This window comes from Pongo pygmaeus, chromosome 19 (genome assembly GCF_028885625.2).
Source record: "Pongo pygmaeus isolate AG05252 chromosome 19, NHGRI_mPonPyg2-v2.0_pri, whole genome shotgun sequence".
Taxonomy (NCBI): Eukaryota; Metazoa; Chordata; class Mammalia; order Primates; family Hominidae; genus Pongo; species Pongo pygmaeus.
The window spans coordinates 86,618,249-86,637,201 of record NC_072392.2 but is presented as its reverse complement, the minus strand read 5'-3'; the positions used below and the strand labels follow the sequence as shown (position 1 = coordinate 86,637,201).

Sequence of the window (18,953 nt, the reverse complement as noted above, 5' to 3'; positions counted from 1 at the left end):
ATCAGCAAGCATTTATTGGTGTTTTCGCCTTGGTGTTTTCGGAAGGTTATTCTGGAGGCAAAAATAAGACAGGTGAGGGGAGAGAATGAATATTAAGACATCAATTCACACTTTCATGAAATAACATTTTTCCTGACTCTTGGGAAGGAATATATAAGTCAAGGAATATTAGAAGTGTTGTTAGTTTTTGCTCCCTGTCTCTCCCCTTTTAATCAATAAATCCAGAAATAATGGTTCCATTTGGGGGACAAGGGCACATGATAAGGCCTCTTCATTCACTGCAGCCATGCTATCTCACACACACTGTCTATAATTAGAAACAGAAAACCCAGTTGCACCTGCTGCTCGGCCAGGCTTCTGGCTGGGGCTTCCTGCTTGCCAATCAGTTCGATCATCTCTTTTCCCAGAAATCACCCCACAGCCCAACCCCTCCTCTTCTACCCTGGCACCATAGGGGTGACTCCTTGAGCTTCCTCCACGTACTGACACATCGCCCTTCCCTCCGTCTCCCTCTTGGCTCCATTGTCCCAAGGCCCTTCCTCCTTTACCCTTTCTCAAAGGGCTACCATACACTGGCCCATTAGAGTTCAACTCGTTCTCAGTTCACGTTCTGAGTGTTGCCCCATAGCAGAAACGAAAAAGGAGATTATTTCCTGTAACTTGATTTTATAAAAATAGAATCGACTTTATAAAAAGAAGAATAGGACAGGAGTGGTGTTTGTTCACCTAGTAGTTACTCTAATTATAGATGGTTGGGTGCCATGACTGACCATATGGGGTGACAGGAGCGTTGCATCAGACAGGATGTCTCATTTCCACCTTCCCCTGTGAATGCCCTCTGCATGCCCTAATCAGCATTTTAAAATTACAACCTGATTGTTATACAAATAAGAAGTCTCTCCATTAGATGAATTATGGCCTGCAATTTTGTATTACCAAACATGTTTTTAATTCCCAGAGCCCAGCTTTATTTTCCCAGATTTTGCTGACTGGTAGGTAACTTACTAGTTACTTACGAGTAAGTTTTCCCAGAAATAATGGAGGTCTTTTTTGTTTGTTTTGTTTTTCAGGGAAAAGATAGACATTTAAGAATTTCAGTTGAAAGAAAAAGGCCAAAATCTTATTCCCATTGGAACAAAGCATTGTCCCCCGCCCCACCTACCCCATTACCTATTGCTGATGTTATTTAGTAGTGAAATTGCTGTTGCAAGAACTTGTAAGAATTAGGATGCCCATAAGCCCAACATTCAAATCAAGAGTATCCTCTCCCACAGAACCCAGAACTAGAATGTTAAAAAAGAAAAACCAGCCTGACATTAAATGGATTCAGCACCTCTTAAGTTATTTATAACCTTGTCCTTGGCTTTTTATGTGAATGGACTTCTGGGAAATTTTTTGAGGGTGGAGCTCTTCAAAGTGGCTGCTTACACCTCTAACAGAAATCACAAACCAGCCCTCCACAAACCACATCCAGCTAGCTGATGTATTTAGTTTAGCTTACAAGGTACTTTTTGAAAATAAGAATTAGTTTTCATCATTTTTTAAATTTACCTACAAATACAGGTTTTTAATAAAATAGGCACAGATTTATATAAAAATACAGACTTACGTATTGTCTTGGGAAAAATGAAATCAGATGAGGCAGCCCTGAGATGTTATTTCCACATGGCTGGTGGCAATGGACCATTAGCCTGGAAAGAAACATATAAGGGGGACCATTCACAGGAAAGGTTGAGGCTGGGAAGGTGACCATTTTTCTCCTGTGGCCATATCTCTAGATCCAAACCTTAATTCCAGTAAGCATGCAGTTCTGCTGCTAATGAAAAGTGTCTGAAATGAAATACAACTTCCTGAATACCTGACTGAAGATCTAGTTTCTAAAAGCAACCCAATGGGCTGCCTGCCCCTTCCCAACCATGAAATCAGCTTTGACTCTTCCCTCTTCTTCCCTGCCCCTCCCCCTTCCCCATCAGTTGCCATGCCTGTCATTTAGTCCCTCAAGACTCTACTGAGAATAAAGTAGCCACCAGCTACATGAATACTTAAAATGTGGCTCATGTGAACTGAGATATGCTGTAAGTGAAAAATACACACCGGATATTCAATATTTAGTTCTAAAAAAATTAAAATCTGAGGCCAGGCGTGGTGGCTCATGACTGTAATCCCAGCACTTTGGGAGGCTGAGGCAGGTGGATCATGAGGTCAGGAGTTTGAGACCAGCCTGACCAATATGGTGAAATCCCATCTCTACTAAAAATACAAAAATTAGCTGGGCATGGTGGCGGGTGCCTGAAGTCCCAGCTGCTTGGGAGGCTGAGGCAGGAGAATCGCTTGAACCTGGGAGGCAGAGGTTGCAGTGAGCCTGGTGACAGAGCAAGACTCTGTCTCAAAAAAAAAAAAAAAAATTAAAACCTGAATTAACTGATTAGTAACTTTATATTGATTATCTTTATATTGAAATGATATTTTTGACATATTGGATTAAATAAATGATATTATTCCAATTAATTTGCCTATTTCTACCTTTTTAAATGTGTCTTCCAGAAAATTGAAATTTACATGTGGAGTTCACATTTGGGGCTCATTTTATCTACTGGACAGCAATGCCTGAAAACAACTCTATGCTTTGGTCTAATTTTCTGGCCTCGTTTTCATCACTTTAGCCTAGTCTCTCCTGTCCCTTTACTTCCAGAATTTCACATTAGTCCCCTAAAGACTTCTAGGTCTTTTCCCACTTCTAATTTGTTCTGCACATCCTGGCCAAGTTTATCTGACAAAGACACTGCTTTTTATCGTGAAACACTCCTGCTCAAAAACTAACACCAGCTCCCAGATCTATCCCATAAAGTCCAAACTCTTAATAACAAACTGATAATAACAGCTTACACTTTAAAAACTTTATGGTACACTTCATGTAATTCTCCAAACAACGTAGCACCTAGCGTGCCAGATTCTAGGTTTTCTAACCAGGACAGAAAAGACTGCAGCATTTGACAGAGCTGGAAGGTGGGGGGAAGCACCTTTGATCTGAAAGGTTACAAAAATGGCACAAAGTATCTAAACAGCAGTTCCATTCACTTCTGATAGTTTATACAACACCTCACAATCAGCCAAAGAGCAATAACATCTGTGAATCTATGAGCTGAACTATTTTTTACATCAGTGGAGAGAAAAAAATAATAAAGTTGAGAAAAGAAACTGTTACATTTGCATCTCAGAAAACACAAGCCGGAAATCCAACCAGAAAGGTTTAGGTGAAATAGTGCCCTTTGCTCATCTATTCTAGGTCCAAGGTTAAATATATATATATATATATATATATAGCTTTGTCATAAACTAGGTATTAAAAGTGGGAAATGGGAAAACCCGCAATTACTTTTGCACCAACCTAATAAATTTGAATTATGCTGATTTGAGACACTGTCATATAACAATAACTAAAATATCATCTCGAAATTTGAAAAAATGAATTAAAAATCCATCAGCAGTTATACAATCCAAAGCTGGCAGAGCTCCTGCTTCATAAACCGTATTGACAGTAATTCCGCATGGGAACATGTACAGTACTTAGCTTTTAAAAAGAGATTCTTCGTTAAGGTTTATCTCGAATTATGTGAGTTTTGAATTGTGCTACATCTTCAAGACGTTACCCCTTTCATAAACTACACTGCCCTACACACACTTTCATTTTTTTCAGCTACGGATCGGATAGGTCTTGTTTAGATACTTTGTGCCATTTTTGTAACCTTTCGGATCGAAGATGCTTCCCCCCACCTTCCAGCTCTGTCAAATGCTGCAGTCATTTCTGTCCTGGTTAGAAAACCTAGAATCTGGCATGCTAGGTGCTACGTTGTTTTTGCAAATTACTGTTTAGCGGTTATTTAGTGCACAGGTCTTGAAAGCAGACAAATACACTTTCTACCATTTATTGTTACTTTAGACAAATTGTTTAGCTTTGGAGCTTCAGCTGCCGCTTCTGTATATTGAGCACAATCGTATTTTCCACACAAGTTTTATAAGAATTCAAGATGACATACATAGTTAGTACGCGCGCTTGGCAAGCAGTGAGGGTTCTCAACCGCTCGGCAGTGGGTAAGATAACGTGCTATCTCTCTGGCTGAGGCAGCCCCATTTCAAGAGCTTCTCTCAATGCAGCTTGAGGACTCGACAAAAGGGTGGGGCTTTGGAGTCTAACGCTCTCTGCTAAACTCTGTAAGTTTAATAGGCAGAGTTACACATGGCAAGGGGTCTGGGCGGGGTGGGAACTAGCGCGTCCTCCTGTCACCCTTGCGGCGGCCCCGACGCAGTTGCCGGACTGAAACCAGCAAGTCTGGCCCCAGCCGCATTCGTTCTTCCCTCTCTCTCCCAGCTGGGCGGCTCCGGCAATGAAAACACCGCCACGTGGGCCTGCTGCCTTTGCGTCACGCGCCTTTGTCCAATGGAGAGCCGCGTTACGAAGCCAGGGGCTGGTCGCCAGCCGGGCGGGTCCGCCCACAGCTGCCACGGATTGGCCAAGGGGGGCGGTGCCCGCCGGCCGTGGCTTGGGCTCGTGGCCAATGGTGGCCGGAGGCAGGGGCCCCGCCCTGTCAGGTGCTCTGGTCCTCAGGACCTGCTGGAGGGGCGAGAAGGGGCGGGGCGAAGCCGGGGACGGGGCGGGGACGGGGCGGGGACGGGGCGGGGTAGGGGGCGGGGCAGGACCAGCGACCCGGCCCGTGGAGCCGGCGCGGGCGGGCTGCTGAGGTGGCTGTCGCCGGCTCCGAGCTGCGGCTTCCCGGGCCGAGCCCCCGATGGAGGCCGAGGCCGCTGACGCTCCCCCGGGCGGGGCCGAGTCGGCGCTCACCTGCTTCTCTTTCAACCAGGACTGCACGTAAGCTGCGACTCGGCCCCTGCCAGGGAGGTGGGGACAGAGTGTCAGGACCCAGGGGTGTCGTCCTGAGAGCAGCTTGTGGCCTGCGCCTCGAGGCGGCCTCGGCGGGAGGGCCGGTGGCTGCTTCGGAAGCGTTGGGATCTTGTTATCCCCGTACCCCTGCAGTGGGGTTTGCCCCACCCCACCCCACCCCACCCCACCCCCAGTGTCCTCCCAGAGCCACAAGGTTGGGCTAAGGGTGAAAGCAGGGAGTTCGCAAAGGGAGTGGTGGGGCTGCGGGGGCCACGGAATATGGGGGGAGCAGGGCGGTGGGAAAGCCAGTGACCAAAGTGGGTGTCTGGGGAAGAGAGACAGTGGCCAAAACAAAGAGATGAGAAAGGAGAGGAAGTTGCAAGTTGACCCAGGACTCTGTAGTTGGGGCCCAGGAAGATGAGAGTACAGGAAAAACTTTCCCATTTGTCCTTGAGCATCTCAACGTGGCATCTGGGCAGGGCCTCGGACAAAGAGGCAGCCTATCCCTGCGGCCAGGCCAGCCCCTGTCCCATCCCCGGCGCAGGGCATCGTGCCTACCCGCTCTGGATGGAAGAAACCTTTGGATTTCTTTGGCTGTTTTCACATCGCCCACCCAGCCAGGCAGGATCTCCTTCTCGGAGTCCAAGACTCTTTTTCCGGGCGCAGACTGCTTTCTCTCCAGGAAACAGGAGCTCCACCCTGTTGTTTTTGGGTGGATTTTTAATGTTTTACTTTGATGTTCACATTTGGGCTTTGAGAGGGAGCTGGGACTTGCTGAAGTGTGTTTCAGGCATCTGCAGGATTCTGTGACTTACAGGCAAACGCCTGTTTCTTTCCCTATTTTCATGGAAGCGAGCCCTGGGGACCATATGGAATCATCTTTTTGGAATGTGCACCCTGAGCATCAGGCGGGGATGACCGATTCCCAGTTTCCCACTTCCTGCTGTACCAGTTTCTGTGCCTTGGCTGCTGGTGACTGAGCTATGCTAATATTGATCCTTCAGTGGTGTAATTAAGGCCATTATGTACCATTAGCCACCCTGGCTTCCATTCCCTTTATGTTTCTGTTTAAAAACACCCGGTGCTGAACAATATGCCTTTGTTTGAAAAAACCATATGTGTAATCGTGTAATCGAGTAGCTCCACAGCTTGGTTATTTGAGTGACTTTCAAGTTTTTCTTGACCACAATCCGCAGTAAGAAATACGTATTGCAACATCACCCAATACCCATAACACATACACTATTCACAAAATATCATGTGCAATTTTCTGTGTCCTTTTTTTTCTAAGCTGCTTGTGACTCACTGAATTGTGTTTTAGGATCCACTCATGAGTTGAGACCTGCAGTTTATAAAAATGCTGGTATAGATAAAATCCTGATGTTTTGTAAGAAACATTTTGCAAGAGGGCATGGCTGTTGAAATGCCTGGGTGATGTTTTCCTTCCCAATTGAACACAAGTTAAGAAAGGGGGTTAGTTTGCTTGTAAGTAGTAAATGTTCTAAATTCTGCTTTGTAACGTCATTAGATTTGACAAAAAAGGGTGTTAATTTATACTCTAGTCATTAAATAATGCAAAGTCCCAGCTTTCTACAGAAATTGAATAAGAATGTTATTTTCAAAACTGTAGGGTGCTTTGAAAGTTAATTTCCTTACTCCCTACTGTTAGTTTTATTTTCTTGGATGGAGGCTCTGCTGAGCAGCTTTGCCTTGCCTATAAATAAAAGTTCTTGTCACAGTCAGTTGCTTTGAGCCACAGAGGGTATGACACTGGATTTTAAAATAAGTCAAGCCCCTTACTGAATACATTTAGGTGTATTGCCATGTCTTTTTCTATAAATGTAGGCTGAATTTGGGATCCAGTATTTCCAAAGAAGGTAGGTGAAAACAGTAAACCCTTACCAGTCCCCTACGCTCATACTTCATGCTTGGTACTTGTGCTATACACTTTGGGTACTTTTTTTTTTTTTTTTTTTTTTTTTTTTTGAGACAGTCTTGCTCTGTCACCCAGGCTGGAGTGCAGTGGTGTGTGATCTTGGCTCAGGGCAGCCTCTGCCTCCCAGGGTTCAAGCGATTCTCCTGTCTCAGCCTCTCAAGTAGCTAGGATTACAAACGTGTACCACCACGCCCAGCTAATTTTTTGTATTTTTAGTAGAGATGGGGTTTTGCCACATTGCCCAGGTTGGTCTCGAACTCCTGACCTCAAGTGATCCACCCACCTCAGCCTCCCCAAATGCTGGGATTACAGATGTGACCCACTATGCCCAGCCTACTTTGGGTACATTTTAAATTTGATTCATGATAAATATTTGTCCCAAGCTCTGTTTCCATGAGTGGTGATTAGAATTTTGTTTCTACAGAAAGACTTTATGGATGAAATAAGATCTAAGTCTAAATTCCTTGATTCAGAGTCTTTTGTGGCCATTGATCAATCATGTAAAACATCACATAAAACATCACTGTGATTTTCTCATATGTAGAATTCTTCTGGTCCAGGAGCAGGGCTTATGTTTGAAAATTACTTTAAATTGCTATCATTTTGCATTAATGTTATAAGACTCTAGTTACAGTATTTCTTTCCTTACTTGCAAACTTTACAAACCTCAATTTGCAGCCAAACACATCTATATTTATGTGAAAAAGTTTATGTGAAGAAAGTTTAAAAACAATAATCACTACAAAATACATTTTGAAGTTTTAAGATGCTCTGGGCTTACTTTTCCAGTTGCTGTTTGTCATCATGAATACCTCAGTCTAGGTACTAAATGCCAGTTCTAAGTGCACAGCTGCAAATGTCTAACCCACCAGTTTAGCTACTTAGCAGTTTGGAGGGCTGCGAGATGTCACCAGCTACCTTGCGGATTAAAAGTTTACTGTAGTTGCCCTATCCCTGTGTCCCAGGGAAGAACAAATGTCTGGGTAGGGAAAAAAAATTCCAGGGAAAATCATGTGACCTTCTCTTTTTTAGGCTAGTGAAACAAGAGCCTCGGCCATCCAGGCTTGTAGTAGTAAGTTGCTTATTTTAGTATATGCTTCCCTGTAAAGAGTGAATCTCACCTTGCCTTCCAAGGAAGCACACTTCTGTGAGTGTGCTCCGGGTCAGATTCTGTTCATCACTTAGGTGCGGAGGGCACAGCTGGAAAGAGCTGGGTGGAGATTCCCAGCTGCTGAACAAAGTTGACTTTGATGTTGACTTTCAACACAAGGCCAAGAAAATCTGGATTCACATCCTATCTTTATCTCCTCATTGAAAAATGAAAAATTAAGAGAACCAGATTTTTTTAAAGAGGCACTTTGATTGTCCCAGATAAATGTTTAGTTTGTATTTTGTTTGTTGGTTGTGATGATTGCTTTGTAGGACATAGTAGAAAGCAGAGTTCTCCAACTTTGGCTGCTCATTAGAGTAATTGAACTTAAAATCCAATTAAACTTCCCAGCTGAGTTTAATGTACATCCAGGTGTGAGAGCTACTAGTATGAAGTATCAGGACATTTTTCTGGAAACTGATGAAAGGAAGCATCTATTAAATTTTACCTACTAATGACCTACTATGCCTACTATGAAAGTGTATTTCTTAGGCCAGGCACGGTGGCTCACACCTATAATCCCAGCACTTTGGGAGGCCGAGGCAGGTGGATTACTTGAGGCCAGGAGTTCTAGACCAGCCTAGTCAACATGGTGAAACCCTGTCTCTACTAAAAATACAAAAATTAGCCTGGCGTAGTGGTGCATGCCTGTAATCCTTACTGCTCAGGAGGCTGAGGCAGGAGAATTGCTTGAACCCAGGAGGCAGAGGTTGTAGTGAGCTGTGATGGCACCACTGCACTCCAGCCCAGGTGACAGAGCGAGACTCCCTCTCAGAAAAAAAAAAAAAGAAAAAAAAGAAAAAAAAAAGAAAAGCATGTTTCTTCTTATAAGCAACAAACAAATAAAGTTATGAAGGAAAGAAAAACTGATTTATCTGGTAAAGTGCCTCTCAGACATCAAGAAGACCTCCTCGTTGTGTTGGAGGTAGAGCTTTGAGCTATTATGAATATTCTTAAACATTCAATTTTTCCTATTATCTGCCCAGTGGGAAAAACATGTCTGGTAGATTTGACATTTTGTTGGATGACAGAGCTCATGCAGTTTCATGCCCCTTGATCATTTCACTTTTTTTTTAAGTTGCCTTTGACTTTTTCTTCTTTTCTTTTACTCTTCCTGCCTGTCAAGGCATGCGTCGCCATTTAGGAAGTTATCAAACATCTAAGCTCCTGCAGATGCTTGTTTACCTGTACCCCTGAGGCTAGGGGGCAAAAGGTATCTATTTGCAGACAGATCTGTTGTTAGAATACCTGTCGTCATTCCCATGCTGTCATTATCCTCCACAGATCCCTAGCAATTGGAACTAAAGCCGGGTATAAGCTGTTTTCTCTGAGTTCTGTGGAGCAGCTGGATCAAGTCCACGGAAGCAGTAAGTTTGTGTGAGAGAGACCTCAGGGATCTGCAGGAGAACCAGAGCCTCCTTCTAGGCTTTAATCTGTGGTGCTACCAAGCTGCCTATTTTTCCCTTCCTTAACCATCAAACTTAGGGAGTCAAGATTTTTCAGATTTAAATATAAATCATTGCCACTACGTGCTTTAAAACCACAAGCACTTAGTAAGATCTGGCAACAGTTTAAGTAACATTTTCTTTTTATAGAAGAAATTATTTGTGTGAAATCATATTATTGAGACTTTTTCACATGCTTATATGCACAGTCATTAATTTTTATAATTGTCAAACCTAAAGGACAATTGTGATATTTTCTTTCTTTTTTTTTTTTTTGAGACGGAGTCTTGCTCTGTCACCCAGGCTGGAGTGCAGTGGCACGATCTTGGCTCACTGCAGCCTCCACCTCCTGGGTTCAAGTGATTCTCCTGCCTCAGCCTCCCAAGTAGATGAGATTACAGGCACATGCCACCAAACCCAGCTAATTTCTGTATTTTTAGTAGAGACAGGGTTTCACCATGTTGGCCAGGCTGGTCTCCAACTCCTGACCTCGAGTGATCTGCCTACTTTGGCCTCCCAAAGTCCTAGGATTACAGGCGTGAGCCACCTCACCCAGTCACTTGTGACTTATTTTTGCCATTATATTGGCACCGTAAGATACTGATAACATTGATTCAGTTTTGGAAGTATTTGTTTGAAGAAGGCAACGGTATCCTATTTACATAGCCCATGTCAATGATGTTGAAGCACGTCTAGTGAACACTGTAAATAATTCACTAGAAATGTGACTTCCTTATTTTCTCAGGGTGATAGTTTATGCCATCATAATAGTGAACAATATATAACCTTTCAGTTTCCTGGAAAAAAAGTGGTTCAGTAAATAATATTTTGGACTCCTACTTTATTTGTAAGATGTTATTTTTATTATACCATTTTTGTGAATTTTTTGCTCTATGTCTGTCCCACATTTTTCCCTGTGGGCCTTTTCCAAGTGGAAGAAAGGCACACATATGAAAAGAACATGCTCAGAAAGACACCAAAGCCGTAACCTTTGTGCTCAGGAGGGTCATTAACTAACTTCTTCCTGAGTACAGAAGTACTTTCCTCGTCATAATACTGATGTCCAGATGGTTTTCAGCAGGAAAGAGATCCAGGGAGCACAGCAAGATGGGGGGTGGGGGGAGTACAGATTTAACTGTGTTACTGTCCCCTCCCATATCGGCACCCCTCTAGCAGGACAAGAAGAATTCTGAAGCAGAGGTTCCCAACTGAGAAGTCACGCCTTTGAAATCTCTCAGGGAAAGGGTAGATGAAAATTGTCCAAATATTCCAAACATCTTTGACACAGCAAACAGTGGAGCCTTAGGGTCTGGAGGGGAGATTCTACGACTCAGACAGCATCAGAGGCAGCTGTCTGCCTTTGCTCTGATTTTGCAGTCTAGTCACTAGTGTTTTCTTTTTATTTTCTTGAGACGGAGTCTTGCTTGTCACCCAGGCTGGAGTGCAGTGGCGTGATCTCGGCTCACTGCAATCTCTTCCTCCTGGGTTCAGGTGATTCTCATGCCTCAGCCTCCCGAGTAGCTGGGATTACAGGTGTGCACCACCATACCTGGCTAATTTTTAAAATATTTTTATTAGAGATGAGGTTTCGCCATGTTGGCCAGGCTGGTCTTGAACTCCTGTCCTCAAGTGATTCTCCTGCCTCAGCCTCCCAAAGTGCTGGGATTATAGGCATGAGCCACCATGCCAGGCCACTAGTTTTTTCTTTACTTTAGATATTTGGAAAGGACTCTGAAAGTGCTCCCTGGGAGAGGGTAAAAGCCGCCTGGCAGGGTTGGGGGCATGGTGGATGACTGTCAATGCAAGCTCAGAGAGGGCGCGTGGCCGGCAAGACCCAGAGAACCTTTGGAACCTGGCCTGCGCCGGGCCCAGTGTCATGGAGGCTGAAATCCTTCTTGGAAGTGATCCATCCCTGTAACCTCCCGGCTGCTTTTCCTCCCAGATGAAATCCCGGACGTCTACATCGTGGAGCGCCTCTTCTCCAGCAGCCTGGTGGTGGTGGTCAGTCACACAAAACCACGGCAGATGAACGTGTATCACTTCAAGAAAGGCACAGAGATCTGTAATTACAGCTACTCCAGCAACATCTTGTCCATAAGGCTGAACCGGCAAGTAAGTGGGGGAAATCCCTCAGGGTTTCAAAGCTTCTGCTAACGGGAGCCAAAGAAAAAGATGGACATCTTTCAAGATCAATGTCTGTAAAACAAGCTTCCAATTCTAATGAGAATTTTAACATTCAGATCCCGTGTCCTCGGGGTATTGTAAACAGAGTCTACTCCAGGTGCTGGTTGTAACGTTGTTTTCCCTAGACCTCTGGCTCATGTTTCTGGAACGTTGGTCCCTGACTGGTAGGCTGCACCCTCTCCCTAGGGTACAGATTGGGCACCACAGGGATGGGTCAGAGCTCTGGCTTGGACAGTCCCATGAGCCACCGCAGGAGCACCTTAAATCAGAGGAGCGACTCTTCTGGTTTTGCCCCGGATCGTGGCATTCATTGCAGATGGTGGGGCAATACCACTAAGCAGGAGACGGCTGAGAGAGAAGTCGGGGCTCCCTGGGTCAGGAAAGCTGCCCTTCTCCCACCACGTCCTCAGCTCTCCTGGAAGGCCTGCTATTCAGCCTTGGGTTCTCATTTTTCTTTTTCCCAGCTAACCCTTGAAGACTTTTTCTTTTTCGTAGCATTTTCTTTGTTGAAGGATTATTCTGATCTCAAATAGGCAATATGTTCTCTTTTAAAATATAAATTCTTATTCAGTAAGTATTGGGGGTGTTAGCAGATTTCCTTTTGAATTGCTGGGTTTTCGTTTTGGGTTGTTGTTTCTGTTTTTGAGACAGGGTCTTGCTCTATTGCCCAGGCTGGAGCGCAGTGGCACAATCTTGGCTAACTGCAGCCTCCATCTCCCAGGCTCAAAGAATCCTCCCACCTCAACCTCCTGAGTAGCTGGGACTACAGGTGGGCACCACCATGTCCGGCTCATTTTTCTGTATTTTTTTATAGTGCCAGAGTGTATTCGTCTATTCTCACATTACTATAAAGAACTACCTGAGATTGGGTAATTTATAAAGAAAACAGGTTTCATTGGGTCAAGGTTCTGCAGCCTGTACAGGAAGCATGGCAGCATCTGCTTCTGGGGAGGGCTCAGGGAGCTTTGACTCATGGCGGAGGGCAAAGCAGGAGCAGGCGTCGTACGTGGCAGGAGCAGGACCAAGAGACGGGTGGGGGGTGCTACCCACTTTTAAACAACCAGCTCCCATGAGAACTCACTCACTCTACAGTACGGGGGGATGGTGCTAAACCATTCATAAGAACTCCGCCCCCCTCCTCCAACATTGAAGATTACAATTCGACATGAGATTTGGGGAGGGACATTGATCTGAATCATATTACAGTGTTTCCCCATGTTGCCCAGTCTGGTCTCAAACTCCTGGGCTCAAGGATCCTCCTTGGCCTCGCAGAGTGCTGGAATTACAGGCATGAGCCACCACGCTTGCAAATTACTGTGAAGGCAGGGACTGTGCTGGTGTGTTCACTATTATAAGACCTGGTAGAAAAGACAGTGCTTGGTAGATACGTGCTCATAAATATCTGTTTCCTGACTGACTGTTAAATAAGTAAATAAACAAAGAGATTCTTTATGTGACCATGTAGATTTATCTATTCAATTAAGTATTCCCAGAGAGGTTGCTGCATTCATTGAGGACAATGTTTTCTTCTGTCTTTGTCTAAACTCTTAAGTACTAATTAATTTTTTTTTAACAAATGAGACAAATAAATGCTTTTTAAATTTATGAGAAGGAAGGGATTGTTTCTTTGAATTGATCAACTCTTTCAAATGAAAATCCACTTAAGTCCACCTAAAGCAGTGCAGTGAAAAATAGCTGGAGAAAGAGAAGTGGGACCTTTTAAGTAGGGAGTAGCAGGAGTAAGGAAGAGAAGAAACCCGCGTTCTTGGCAAGGGAGGGAAAGGCAGTGTGAGAGTTTTCTACTTGAAGGCTTTTAGATGAAATTCTTGACTCAAGTGTTTTCTTTGAAATCTGTTGGTAGCAGATTAAGTTTTGCTGCTAAACTTTTTATTCTTGCATATAGTAGTAATCTGTATACAAGGTTAAATGTCTGTTTTTGGCACCTGATGATCTTTTTAAGATTGTTGAGGCAAATGATCTGTAACGACCAGAACCCTCAAATAGCATCTATTGTATTTGCTTGTATGATTTCTCTCTTTCTGTGTGGTATATTCATTAGCAAATAGGACAAGGAAGGCCTATTTGAGTGTCCGAGTCTGTTAACCTTTAGGTGCCAGCCTCCCCTTAATATAATACTCATTAACTGTGAGGTTCTCCTCCCCCACCTTCTAAAGAACACTGATGCACCAGGAACTGTCAGCAATTCATGGCAAAGCCATGAACCAAGATCTAACAGTTCTCGGAACCAAGATCTAACATCGGAACCAAGATGAACATCGGTTCATTGGAACCAAGATCTAAGAGTTCTCCCTTCCTTTAGCATTTCTTCTCCAGCAAGAATGACTTGAAACAGGTCTGGGAAGTATTGGGGGTTTGCTTTTCTTAAAACTTTCAGGTTTGGGACTTAACTTTTGGTTTAAGCAACTCAGCTGCTGCAGCCTCTCTTGCCAGGTAGGGATTCTGCGGTATCTGGCAGGACTGCCCAAGGGCAGTGTGTCCTGTTCTATAGCACTCAGTCTGCTACTTCCTCAGGCCTTCAGACAGCACAGTTTCTTTTTTGAAAAACAGGAAAAAATTAAAGATTTGTATAAGGAGTTATAAGGATCCAAAATCCCTTTTATCTTTTTTTTTTTTTTTTTGAGATGGAGTCTTACTCTGTTGCCCAGGCTGGAGTGCAGTCTCGGCTCACTGCAACCTCCACCTCCCATGTTCAAGCGATTCTCCTGCCTCAGCCTCCCAAGTAGGTGGGACTACAGGCACCTGCCACCACGCCTGGCTAATTTTTTTGTATTTTTAGTAGAGATGGAGTTTCACCATGTTAGCCAGGATGGTCTCGATCTCCTGACCTTGTGATCTGCCCACCTCGGCCTCCCAAAGTGCAGGGATTACAGGTGTGAGCCACCGCACCCGGCCCCAAATCCCTTTTTTCTAAGTATAGAGAAAGGAAAGGGCCAATTGTGGTCCCAGCACTTCAGGAGGCCGAGGCAGGAGGATCGCTTGAGCCCAGGAGTTTCAGTCCAGCTTGGGCAATGTAATGAGACCTAGTCCTTACTAGGTCTTTACTATAAAAATAAATTAGCTGGGCATGGTGGCACTTGCCCGTAGGCCTAGCTACTTGGGAGGCTGAGGTGGGAGGATCGTTTAAGCCCAAGAGTTGAAGGCTGCAGTGAGCTATGATCATGCTGCTGCATTCCAGCCTGGGTGACACAGCAAGACCCTGTCTCCATAAAAAATAAAAATGTAAAAATGTAAAAAAGGAAGAACACTTAGGAATTGTCATATGTTTCATTTTTAGTTAATGTTATTTCTCTTGTATTGAACTGAGGAAATATATTTTATGGAATAAAGACAATAAACCAGCTGTATGATGTATTTAGATTTGCATACTTTTACAGTTCTTTTGCAGTCTGCTCCCAGGGGCCCTTGCTATCCAGATGGAGGCTGACTGGCTCAAAGCCTCTGAGGCCAAATCTATGGTGTTCTAGGGCAGATGCTATAAATATTTTGTAATTGATAAAAGGAGTTATTACTTATAAAACCTAGAAAAGTAGATGAAAGTCAAAGCAACAGACAAGGAGCTGAGTTGAAGGCAAGGCCATGGTTCTACGGGGGGCTGAAAACTGATAGTTAAAAAGGCAATTAGCAGCATCGTGCCCACCCCAGAAGCATGCTCTCACACGAACTAAGAGTGCATCCTCGTTCCCTCCCAGTGTTTTCTCTCTGTTTCCCTCTGCGTTTAGTCTTATCTGCAGCCAGCATGAGGGTGACGTGAAATTCAGCTGAGTGGGCCGCAGAGCAGATGGTGCCGTCAGAGCTCTTGGGAAAAAAATGCAGATCAGATCAGATGGGCTAGATGTAGATGCTGTTCCTACGAGAGGCATATGTCAAGACGCTGCTATCCCAGGGATTGAGTGTGGGGCTGGGAGGGGACACAAGAGGATATCAGAAACCTCCGAACAGAAGGCAGCATAGAACCATGTAGTTCTAACCACGGCATGTGCTGGCAAAAGGCACAGTGATTGGATAAGTCAGAGAATATTTCACAGAGGAACACTCATATTTATCATCAATTTTGAGACCCTGTTAGAATTTTTTTAACCCTCAGTCCCCAGTCTCAAACCTATGACAGAGCCTTAGGTAAAACTGAGAAAGGGCCAGGCACAGTAGCTCACGCTTGTAATCCCAGCACTTTGGGAGGCCGAGGCAGGAGGATCTCTTGAGCTCAGGAGGTAGAGACTAACCTGGACAACATAGTGAAACCCGGGTCTCTACAAAAAATACCAAAATATTAGCCAGGCATGGTGGTGCACACCTGTAGTCCCAGCCACCCGAGAGGCTGAGGTGGGAAAATGCACTGAGCCCCAGAGGTTGAGACTACAGTGATCTGTAATCCTGCCACTGCACTGCAGCCTGGGTGACAGAATGAGACCCTGTCTGAAAAAAACAAAAAAAATTGAGAAAGGTGTTTAAATTTTATTTTTCTGCTTGGTTAACACTGATGACCTTCATCATTCTGAGCCATGGATAGTCTTCCTTGGGGAACAGCTGGGCAGGCTTTTCCCAGAAGCAGAGCCTGCCTCTTTTGTGTGGTATTTTTTGGTACCTTCCCTTCCAGCTGATGTTCGCTGGAACAAAAGGAGCTGGCTGACAGCAGTGGTTCTCGAGCCTCAGTGTGCATCACAGTCACCTGGGTATTCGTCTAAAAACTTCCCAAACCAGAATCTCCGGGGAGAGCCCAGGGCTTGCTCCTTGGGCAATTCTGGTGCTCATCCAGGTCTGAGAAACACTGGCCTGACGGGAGCCAAGTCAGGCATGTGCAGGGGTGGTCAGCAGCTGCTCAGATGTGCAAGGAGCTGCCCGACCAGAAATGCCTTCCTGACACCTCCTCACCAGCACCGATATCTGCCTTTGTACTGGGCTATGCGTTATATTCCTTTAAACATCCGATAGACGTCAACCCTGTGGCCTGTTTTCACTTAGCTGAGAGCACAGCCGTTGGGAAGAGGCTCTGAACCTGACAAGCTTTCATTTGGCGAGGAAGAGAAGGGTCTGACAGCAGTGGGGAAAGCAAGCACCAGAGAGAAGAGTCCAGGGAGGAACAGTGAGGACATGGGGCACTGGGGTGTTCACATGACGGCTGAAGCCCTTCTCCTTTTCCCTTTGCCAGGGCTGCAGACAGCGGCCCAAAAGCAGGCCTGGAGGAGAGTCTGAGTAGAAAGAAGTTAGAGCTGGTAATTATTCAGAGAGGGGTAAAACCTAAGATTTGGTGATGGAGAGAAAGCAAAGAAACCCATTTTTATATAGGAGGGAGACCTGTGCTGTAAACACTGAAAGGCAGCCTGTTAGATGGCAGCAGAAACTAAAGAGGGCACATGAAATTGTCTTACATGGCACAGGGGGTCTGATCAGAAAGTGTTCAGAAGTCCTGTCGAACGCAGTGGCTCAGGCCTATAATCCCAGCACTTTGGGAGGCCGAGGTGGGCAGATCACCTGAGGTCGGGAGTTCGAGACCAGCCTGACCAGCATGGTGAAACCCCGTCTCTACTAAAAATACAAAATTAGCCAGGTGTGATGGTGCGTGCATGCATGTAATCCCAGCTACTCAGGAGGCTGACGCAGGAGAATCGTTTGAACCCTGGATGCAGAGGTTGCAGTGAGCTGAAATTGCGCCACTGCACTCCAGCCTGGGTGACAAAGTGAGACTCCGTCTCAAAAAAACAAAAAAAAAGTGTTCAGGATCCCTGTTCTAAGGAAAGAAGGAGAAGGAAGAGAGGGAGGGAGGAATGGAGGGAGAGAAGGAAGGAGAGAAAAGTAAAAACAATCTTAATTTCTAATACAATTTCTTAAGATGTTGCATTTTATGCTTCTGTTCAGGTGGATAATTATGTGTGCATGTGTGTACATCCATAAACGTAATCTTCAAAATGCATCATCAAAATTCTGCTTTAGGCTTAGAATCAAGTTAGGACTCATATGAAAGATGAATAATTTGAATTTGGTCAGTACCTTTGTAAGGAACGGTTCGGTAGACTGACAAGTCTGTGTGATTACAGAGGCTGCTGGTTTGCCTAGAAGAGTCCATTTATATTCACAACATTAAAGACATGAAGCTGTTGAAGACCCTCCTGGATATTCCTGCAAACCCAACAGGTGAGCTCCAAAAACGGAAGAAATGTCCCTCAAATTTCATGTCCTGGTGCTTCTTTCCCAAGCTTTATTTTCCTCCAAATTGCAAACATGAAGCAGTGTTTGCTTTTTGAGTCTTAGTGAGGTTTATCTCGAAGCTTTGTCTTAATGGTGGCAGATTCAAATTATGTCAGGCTATGTGTCCTGCAGGGGGGCTGTGTGCCCTTCATTGCAGTCCAAGAATAATAACACCCTTCGTCTGGGACCCATATCAGCAAATGTGTCAAGGCACATAAGGTAGACATGTAAAAGATTTCAAGCATCTGATGTTGAAAAGTGTTTACCACTAATTGTTTTTTGTGGTTCATTCAGTACAGAGTAGGCGTGATAATTAGAAGCAGGTTTCAACTTGGCGTGTCTGCATGGCCAGCAAAAAGACAATCTGAACCATAAAGAATATGTTTTATTACATGACAAAGAAATCTCTCTACTTCGACGATATGCTAGGATATTAAACCTTACTGAATTATCGGGATTTAACACTATTTAATACATTCCTGGTGTATAAGAAGAGAAATGGTTTGGATTTGTTATATTGAAATAGCAGATGACATTATATGAATTCATCAAGCTAGGAGTAAACAAGAAAGAATTCCTTCATTGTGTGGTGGGGTGAGGAGTCAGCACACTGGAACAATTTGTACATTTAATGACTCCAGATTAATATTTGCAGATTATATTTCAGTTTGGTATCATTGAACAACTGCTTCTATTATATTTCAGTTTAGTATCATTGAACAACTGCTTCTATTTGCTGTTTCTGAGTTATTTGGCTTTCACTGAATTTCAAGATCTATCTGGGTGCCATCCAAGTCACCTAGACTTTTTGAACCTTGGTTCCCTTATGAATAATACCCATCTCCCAGGGTTGGCTGAGAATTAAACAAGGTAATGTTTGTGAAAGTGACCAGCACAGGATCTGCCATGCACGAAATACTTCCGATGCCTTCTCTTCATTCCAATTCTATAAACGGCCCTTGGCTGTTGATTTCGGTGCTTTCACATTTCAGCCATGGCAAAACGATATTTTAAAAGAACAAAGCCAGCCAGGTGCGGTGGCTCACGCCTATAATTGCAGCACGTTGGGAGGCCGAGGTGGGTGGATCACCTGAGGGTTAGGAGTTCAAGACCAGCCTGACCAACATGAAGAAACCCCGTCTCTACCAAAAAAAT

At 44.4% G+C, this 18,953-nt stretch overlaps 1 protein-coding gene across 8 annotated transcripts in view; it reads left to right on the top strand.

Moving 5' to 3' along the window:
* The first annotated feature begins 4,671 nt into the window (after positions 1-4,671).
* Positions 4,672-18,953, top strand: part of WIPI1 (WD repeat domain, phosphoinositide interacting 1) — a 37,389-nt gene continuing 23,107 nt past the window's right edge. For 2 of the 8 annotated variants that reach the window (XM_063656517.1, XM_063656516.1), the window contains exons 1-3: positions 4,709-4,867; positions 11,353-11,522; positions 17,648-17,744. In XM_063656517.1, the coding sequence (XP_063512587.1) occupies positions 11,436-11,522; positions 17,648-17,744 (184 nt within the window). In that variant the 5' untranslated portion in view covers positions 4,709-4,867; positions 11,353-11,435. Of the gene's footprint in view, positions 4,868-9,249; positions 9,333-11,352; positions 11,523-17,647; positions 17,745-18,953 lie in introns of all 8 variants that reach the window. The other 6 variants (XM_054459562.2, XM_054459560.2, XM_063656514.1 and 3 more) reach the window with 6 other exon arrangements.